This window comes from Aegilops tauschii, chromosome 7 (genome assembly GCF_002575655.3).
Source record: "Aegilops tauschii subsp. strangulata cultivar AL8/78 chromosome 7, Aet v6.0, whole genome shotgun sequence".
Classification (NCBI taxonomy): domain Eukaryota; kingdom Viridiplantae; phylum Streptophyta; class Magnoliopsida; order Poales; family Poaceae; genus Aegilops; species Aegilops tauschii.
The window spans coordinates 629,892,991-629,901,860 of record NC_053041.3 but is presented as its reverse complement, the minus strand read 5'-3'; the positions used below and the strand labels follow the sequence as shown (position 1 = coordinate 629,901,860).

The following is an 8,870-nucleotide window of genomic DNA, read 5'->3' as shown; positions in this document are numbered from 1 at the left end:
TAAAAAAAAACACGTAAACTTCATGTGACCGGTGGGCTTGGCACTATGAAAAAACAGGAGTTTTTTCGGTCCGATCAGCATATCGGCTACTTGTTGATACAAAAAGGACATGGGGATATTGGTTAGAGAATGTGGGAGTAACTCGATACAAGGGTGGCTCAGTTGTGGAAAACTAGAGACCCAGGAAATGTGAACAACTTTGCATGGAGACTGGCAAAAAACTCGATCCCTACAGGAGAAACTGTGAGGATTCATCACATATCAGAGGAGGGTGAGTGTTCCATGTGCAGTGCCGCAGCAGACTCATGGCGCCACACGCTCATTGAGTGTCGTATGTCAAGATGTGTCTGGGCCCTCATGAATGATAATGTGGTGAGTCGAACACATGATTGCTTGTGGAACCGATGATGCAAAGTTATGGTTAAGCACTATGCAGGATACCATGAATGAGAAGGATTTCACCATTGTTCTTGTAACGCTTTGGTCGATTTGGTGGGCGAGAAGGAAAGCGAAGCACAGAGAGGTTTACCAGAGTCCACTATGTACTTTTTCATTCCGAAGTACTTACCAGATCTTGAGATGATACCAAGTAAGGAGAAAAATAAACACTCGAGGCCAAGCAGACCTTCAGTGAAGAAATGGAGGGAAAGACCATCTGGGGTAGCAAAGATCAATGTTGACGCGGCTGTTTCAAGAAGTAATACAAAGAGGATCTAGTGCAGCCATCTGCCGCAATGATCATGATCAGGGGAAGTCCTTGGGAGCTTGTGTTACTATCTTTGAAGGTCTTACTGACCCTGAGAGCTTGGAGGCACAAGCTTGCTGTGAGGCCCTCTCCGTGGCGGAGGATCTCCATATTCAGAGTGTCTTGATCGCTACCCATTGTCTAGCCGCTGTTAAGCACCTGTCAGGCCAATTCTTGGGAGCTTCAGCACCAATTATCAGGGACGTCGAGAAGAGAACGCAGCGATTCACCTACTCCGAAGTTATTCATGAAGGAAGAAATGCAAATTTTGAAGCACACGGTCTAGCGAAAGGGTCAGTCGAGGCACATTTGGTTATCCACCATTCCTGAATTTTTGCTTGCACCAGACATTATAGATGTTTAAATAAAGTGTGGTGGTGACCCTTCCAACAACAACAAAAACTCGCTGCCTTTTACTCCCAGTGTACTACTACCACACTGACGAAGCCACGACATTCTGATCCCAGCTTCCACGAGAGAGGGGGAGAGATATCTCAAAAAGACACATCTTAACCATCATCCACCCAGGCGCAGGGAATATATGCTCAACTATCTATTTTACCAAAATATCACGAGCACCAAAAAGGAGGGAATATATATGAAAGGCAACCAAGTTAGGTCGGCCTCCCGTTGTGTTCTTGGCCTCCCGCTCCGTCCGATTCGATTCCGCAAGCGACGGCCTGCAATCATCCATCCGATCGATACTTATAACAGGAGCAGCAAAGAGGACTTAGAAGGAGCAGCAAAGATCATCCAAACGTTTTCAGAACGGAAATTCACCTTTTCACTGTCACTTGCTTCATGCTCCATCCTATCAAAGATGGCGACAAGAACGAAAAGCATCCGCAAATACTCGCTATGTAAGCTAATAATGGTAAATAGTGATCTAAACAATCTTATATTAGTTTACGGAAGGAGACTAGCAGCAAAGAGATATGAATAATGTAGCCAGTTGATATTTGAACTCGGAGGTTTTACTACTATGTACAGATACATTCGTTCATTCAGCATCGTCCAGTCAAGGTACTCTCGCAGCCTTGGCTTTCAGCTTCAGAGAGTACACACTGACGCTACTAGGAGTAGTAGTTGTTATTACACATCCACACGCCACAAAATACCTAAGCACCAAGGGTTAAACCCAAAATTAGCGCGTACATTTACCATAAATTATCTCCCCGCTTAATTCCCGAGCCACCGCGATCTTGAACGAAGGCATGCCGGTCAGAAGGAGAGGATAAGGTCGTCGTCGGGCCGGGCCGCGCTGTCGGCTGTGGCGGCGCCGGCGAGGGCGGGCTGCGAGAGCATGTGCACCACCTCGCGCATGTTGGGCCGGTCGGTGCTCGCCTCCTCGACGCACGCCGTGGCCACGTCGTAGAGCCCCACGAGCAGCGGCACGGGCTCGGGGGAGAGGCGGCGGTCGGCGACGGCGAGGACGGCCGCGGCGGTGTCGGGGAGCTCCGCGGTGGCCTTGCGGACCCAGTGCACGATGTCCACGCCGTCGCCGAACCCGCCCACGGGGCGCCGCCCCGTGATGAGCTCCAGCAACACCACCCCGAAGCTGTACACGTCGCTCTTCTCGTCCACCCGCAGGGTGTAGGCGTACTCTGCCACCACGTCAGGAGAGTTAATTAACAGGACCAGTTCATTAATCAAACCAGGCAGAATTATGCAACCTTCTAATCATGCTTAGTCTGACCAAAGGAGATATAGATAGATATCCCTATCATTAACTGCAAAAGGAGATCTTTGTCCTGTCTCTCTGGTTGACATGAACACACATGCCAACAAGATCCTCCAGCTCCAGGCACTGACAACTTAAATTAGCCCCAAATCTGTGCTACAATCCAGGAAACAGGGGCAGGGCAAAAGAGACACTAACAACCACCACCACTAATCACTGTCACTCACTCACTGTCGCCAGTGGTACTACACCACTACTACCCTTTGTCCTCTCTCAAGTTGACCATTGCACATGGCAACAAGAACGAACATGGCCGGTGTGGGGCTGCAGACAAGTGCAGCCTGAAACTAGGCTAAAATCCAAGCCAACAACAGCCAAGTACATGCCGCAGTTCTTCAGGCAGGACCAGTGAATCGTGTGTGCAGTTAATGTGCCCGGCCTTGCTTCAGATAGAATGTGTTGGATGGATGAAATGAATTCAAATGCAATGAAATTTGTATACCTGGGGCGATGTAGCCGTAGGAGCCGGCGATGGCGGACATGCACTCGGAGTTGCCGCCGGCGGCCCCGCCGCCGCCGAGGAACTTGGCGAGGCCGAAGTCGGCGACGTGGGCCTCGAACGCCGAGTCAAGCAGGATGTTGTTGGACTTGACGTCGCGGTGGATGATGCGCGGCGCGCAGTCGTGGTGGAGGTAGCAGAGGCCGCGCGCCGCCTGGAGCGCCACCCGCGCCCGGGCCTCCCAGCCGAGGTGGCCGCCCTTGCCGCCGTGGAGCATCTCCCCCAGCGAGCCGTTGGGCATGTACTCGTACAGCAGCAGGTTGGTCTCGCGGTTGGACACGAAGCCCAGCAGGCGCACGATGTTGCGGTGCCGGATCCGCCCCAGCGTGCCCACCTCCGCCGAGAACCCGCGGTCGCCGCCGACGCCGCGCCCCACCAGCCGCTTGATCGCCAGCTCGGCGCCGCCGCGGGTCACGCCGTGGTACACGATCCCGGCGCCGCCCTTGCCGATGATGTTGTCCTCCTGCAGGCACTCCACCACGTCGTCCGCCGAGAACCCCGGCCGCTGCTGGAACACCGTCATCTTCCACGCCCCGGAGCGGCGGCGCGCCGCCTCCCGCCACGCCTCGCACCCCTTGCGACCGCCCAGGAACGCGGCCACCAGGGCCACGAACACGCCCGCCAGGCACACCAGCATCTTCTTCGAGTCCCAGCGGCGGAGCGACAGCACGCCGCCGCCGCCGTCGTGGTTGTTGTAGGAGCAGGCGCCGTCGTCGCTGCTGCCGGTCAGCGGGCCGCCGCAGAGCCCGGGGTTGCCCACGAAGGAGCTCTCGTTGAACACCAGGAACTGGCCCTGCATCGGCACGGCGCCGGTCAGCGCGTTGTACGACACGTCCAGCGTCGTGAGGCTCGTCATGTTGGACATCTCCGTGGGGAGCTCGCCGGACAGCGCGTTCCTCGACACGTTCAGCGTGCACAGGATCTTCAGCGACGTGATGCTCTCCGGTATCGCGCCGGTCAGGCGGTTGCGGCTGACGTCCACGGCGGCGAGCGACGCGCAGCGCGTGAGCTCCTGCGGGATCGCGCCGGTGAGATGGTTCCCGCTGACGTTGAGCCGGGACAGGTTCCTGAGCCGGCCGATCTCCGGCGGCAGCTCGCCGGAGAAGTTGTTGCACTCGAGCGAGAGCGTCTGGAGCGCGGGGAGGTTGCCGATGGCCGCCGGAATCCTGCCGCCGATCCCGTTATTCCCCAGCAGCAGCATGCCGATCTTGCCGCCGCCGATCACGTCGGGGAGCTCGCCGGTGAGCAGGTTGTCGGTGAGCTCCAGCATGTTGGCCTGCGGCAGGTCGAAGAGCCCGGCCGGCACGGCGCCGCTGAGGAAGTTCTTGCTGAGCCGGACGCGCACCAGCGTCTTGCACGCGCCGAGCGACTCCGGGATGGGGCCGAAGAAGGCGTTGTCCATGAGCACGAGCGTCTCGAGCCTGCCGCCGGCGCAGAGCTCCGGCGGCACGGTGCCGGTGAGGTGGTTGGTGGTGACGTCGAGGTTCCTGAGCCGGCCGTTCCTCCCGAGCCCCGGCGGGAGGCTGCCGGTGAGGTTGTTCTCCCAGAGCTGCAGCACCTCGAGGTCCGGCAGCTCGGCGACGAACGCCGGTATCCCGCCGCGGAGGTGGTTCCGGAACAGGTTGAGCAGCCGGAGGTGTTTCAGCTTGGCGAGGCTCGCCGGTATCTCGCCGGCGAGGTCGTTCACCGACAGGTCGAGCGACTGCAGGCTCTGGAGCTCGCCGAGCTCCGTTGGAATCTCCCCGGAGAGCCGGTTCCAGAGGAGGAAGAGCGTGTCGAGGTTCTTGAGCTTGCCGAGCTCGGGCGGGATGGGGCCGGTGAGGTTGCAGCTGCTCATGTCGAGCAGCACGAGGCTGCGCAGCCCGCCGAACTCGGGCGGCACGCCGCCGTCGTACTGATTGAAGTACCCGACGTAGAGGCTCCTGAGCCGTCCCAGCCTGGCCAGCTCCGGCGGGACGCGCCCGGAGAGCGCGTTGCCGTTGAGGCCGAGGTACTCGAGGGAGGCGACGTCGCCGTAGGCCGGCGGGATGGGGCCGGAGAAGTAGTTCCCGCCGAGGTGCAGGTAGCGCAGCGCGGCCGCGTGCGCGGCGCCGAAGGGCGGGAGCGGGCCAGAGAGGTTGTTGTTGTAGCAGTCGAGGAGCTGGAGGGCCGGGAAGTACAGCGCTCCTTGCCCGTCGCCGGCGGGGAAGGGGCCGGAGAGGTTGTTGTTGGAGAGGTTGAGATGGCGGAGGGAGGGGAGGGAGGGCAGGCCCGCGGGGATGCGGCCGGGGAGGGAGCAGGCGGCGATGGTGAGGTTGGTCAAGGAGTCCAGCAGCGCGAGCTCCGGGGGCAGGGTGCCGGCGTGGAGCGGGAGGGAGGTGAGGTTGATGGCGACGACGCGGGACGTCGCGGCATCGCACGTGACGCCGGTGAAGGCGCAGTGGGCCGGGGACGTCGCCGCCGGGTCCCAGTCGGCGAGCGGGGGGTTGGGGGAGGCGGTGGTGGTCGGGGCCGGGACGAGGGCCGCCTTGATCTTGCCCAGCGCGTAGATGTCGCGGTCCGGGGAGCCGGAGGAGGGGGATGGAAGGATGAGGAGGAGCGGCAGGAGGAGGAGGTGCGGAGGGGGAGGCATTGTGGCGGGCTGTGGTGGTGCGCCGGCGGGGGCGCGCGGTGGGAGGGGTGTGGAGGGAAGAGGAGTGGACTGGAGGCGGGAATAAAAGGGGCGGGGCATGTGGTGGTGGAGGAGGGAATGCGAATATCGAATCGGCCGTGCTCTGCTGGGGCGCAACACCAGCAGTGACCGGTGAGCGTGAGTGGCACGGCGCAGTGGAGATGTGCGGCGTGAGCTCTCTCTCTCGTTGTTTCTTCGGGTCAATGGTGGAAAGGCGAGGGTGGTGGTAGGGTGGCAGTGAGGGGTGAGGGTACGGTGGTCAGAGGTCAGAGGGGAGAGGACGGGGCAGTTAATGCAAGCTGACTAACGGAGGGGTAGGACTGTACTGCTAGCCTTGCTACGGATGGCACGGGACATGGAGGGACATGGCATCATTTGGTTCCGTTGCGGGGTGCTGCTACAGCTAATTCATTGCTCCAGGGTGATGACTCCAAGTCTAGCAAGCTCACTCAGCTCATCACTGCAATACCAACTATCACATGATGGCATGATAGTACCGTACCATGTTTCCAAACTCAAATTTTCGATTCTCAAAATAATTGTGAACATCCACAAGACTTGTGCCTACAAACTGTAAATAATTCCATATCCAACATTGAAATATACACGAAGAGGCAAAAAAAAAGACCAGTTTTGCTAAATCACATCTAAGACTATATCATTGATTTTACGCTAAGATTCATGCAAGCATTTTCTTTTGTCTTTTTCCCTTCTTCTTTCTACTTTGATCAAGCACTTAGATGTGCAACTCGGGCACATCTACATGTGCCGTGGACAAACACCAAGAAAACAAGACAAATCCACACATGAATGGTGTCATTTTTTTCTTCCGTCCTTTTTTAACACTACTCATGCTGTATTTCGAATCTGTATTTGAAATTTTTAGTGATATCAGACATATGTCTTGTGCACATTTGCAAAAGAAAAAATGGACTTATTTAAAACAAGGATTTTTTTTAAGAAACCATCATGGTACATCAATATTTTCATACTTTCACATAAGGATTTATTTGGTTTTCCAAAGGGTTTTCGGTGTTCACCCTTTTTATTAACAATCATCCTTCAAGAAATGAAGAAACCTTATTTTCCTACTTAATTTGCGGGACCAAACACTTTTTAACAAAATTAATCGATACCTATATAATTAAAGCAATTTGGAGCAATTTATATTTTTGGCGCACTAGAGAAGAAGATGGGATCTAGTTCGAGCGTCGGACAATATATTTAAAAAGCAAAAAATAACATAAATAAAATTAAAAAAACTTACTTATGTATTTTATTCAATTAAAAATAAGAAATTCTATTTCTGTCACGTGATGATTAAGAGAATTGACTGATACTAAATCTGCTAAGTAAGGCACCTGTTAATTTCTATTATGTTTCTTACAACCCAAAAGCTTTGAATTGAGGGGTGTCTTTTTACTTTCTATAAAATGAAATTGCTATGATAGCCTTCTTATTTGAAAAGACACCACTGATTAGCATTAATGATTCAATTTTGATAATTTGTCACCGTTAAATAAAATAATATTTATACTAAACTATTATACTTCATTATCATTTTTTAAGTAAAAAATTTGTGATATAACTTATTTATTAAGAACATAAAAATATTGTTAAATGTTGATTATAACATTCTTATATAGTTCTAATGTCTATCATTGACAACTACACACACTATGCTAAAATCAATTATATTTTATAATGAAAATAAATTATTTCCTTTTTTAGATGATGTCCTTAAAATATTAAACGCCATTTCTTTCAATGTGAGAAAAAGGAAATGAGTTGCATGTCCTTGCATATTATTATTTTCACAGTTGGGTGAATTTATAGTCTACATATGTTTGCGTATATTTAATATTCTTAAAAGGCTCAACATATGTATGTAAATAGTGTGGTTTAATAAATATCATCATGGCAGTTTCTAGTGTATGATTAGATACAAGCAAATAGAAAAGTATGGAGCATATAATGTTTATATGAGGACCCTATAATCTAATGTTGTGATGTTGTTTTCATGCTGGTTAATGTGCCCTACTTGTTCTAGTTGGTTAAATAAGCAGTTACGATGGGTGTTTGCTTTGCACTTAGTAATAAAATAGCATTGAATTAAATGATAAACCATCATTACACATCGGTACAAAATCGAATTTTCAAGTAGTTTTCTAACATAACACTCATTCGGTTTCGCCTTTGGTATCTAGCCAACTAGAACTAATATACATATTATTAAAGGTAACTGAGAAAATACCAGCAAAATTTCTACCTCAATCGGTGATGTCTACTATGCACTTATGCTCTCGTAGACTCTGTTGGACCTCCAAGCACATAGGATTATAGGACAGTAGGAATTCCCCTTAAGTGGGTGGCCTAAGGTTTATTAATCCACGACAAATGTAAGTTAAAAGTGTTCTCCTTCAAAATGTTTTACAATCAGAATACAAGTAGTCTCTTGTGTCCCCAACACACCTAATATAGTTGTTAATTGTATAGTTGCAGTAGTTCGACAAAAAAAATTATAATTCGAGTAATATATTGATAGTTTCTATGAATAAATATGGGCAACAAGGTAAAAAAACATGGTCAAAATGAGTAAATAATGTCTCTACGCTTGCAAACAAGGTTTAGGGGTCAAACTTCACAAGTCTCAAGTCTCAACATCATTAACATTGTTAAAAAAACATCATATATTCTCAAAAAGTGCAGAGGATTTGAGCTTGGCCAGCCTGTAGATGTCCCACAACAACGTATTCTGCTGCCACGTTGGCGGAAAATGGCTCCCACAGCAGATTGTTTTGCAAAGACTACACAACGACAATGCAGACTTCTTCAACAGAAGGGATTATGCCATATCACACTTTTATGAATTTGACATGATGTTTATCCTTTTGGGCATGTTGTAACGGTGGATCACGCCGGACAGGAACTCGATGACCGGCTCGGTCTCCAAGGTGGCAACTAGTTTATCCTCGATCCACTTGGCAAATTGTTGTACGCAATCATGGTTTTACAGTCTTCTAAACGATACCATTATTGTTTCAAAAAATTTACATCTAAGTCAATTTCATTATTAGCGTTTAGGTTTTACGGTTTGTTGGGCTTTCATAAAAAAATACGATAATAATTTTGACCTTCAGTCAGTATAATTACAACTCACCTTTCTCTTAATTTTAATACGTATGCTCTTTAAATTATAAATATATCAAATTAACAACATAGTCAAGTTTCACTA

General features: G+C 50.8%; 1 protein-coding gene across 1 annotated transcript; it reads right to left on the bottom strand.

Moving 5' to 3' along the window:
• Positions 1-1,679: 1,679 nt before the first annotated feature.
• LOC109753786 (leucine-rich repeat receptor-like kinase protein THICK TASSEL DWARF1) lies at positions 1,680-5,815 on the bottom strand. The gene is made up of 2 exons (XM_020312716.4): positions 2,929-5,815; positions 1,680-2,349 (listed from the first exon to the last, which is right to left on the bottom strand). Exons 1-2 carry the CDS (start codon positions 5,693-5,695, stop codon positions 1,967-1,969), a joined length of 3,150 nt encoding a protein of 1,049 aa, XP_020168305.2. The 5' UTR covers positions 5,696-5,815; the 3' UTR covers positions 1,680-1,966.
• Positions 5,816-8,870: the final 3,055 nt, after the last annotated feature.

Coding starts and splice junctions, on each gene's coding strand:
- LOC109753786 (XM_020312716.4), bottom strand. CDS start 5,695: ATGCCCCGCCCCTTTTATTCCCGCCTCCAGTCCACTCCTCTTCCCTCC. Junction 2,350..2,928: donor CTACGGCTACATCGCCCCAG/GTATACAAATTT, acceptor ACGTGGTGGCAG/AGTACGCCTACACCCTGCGG.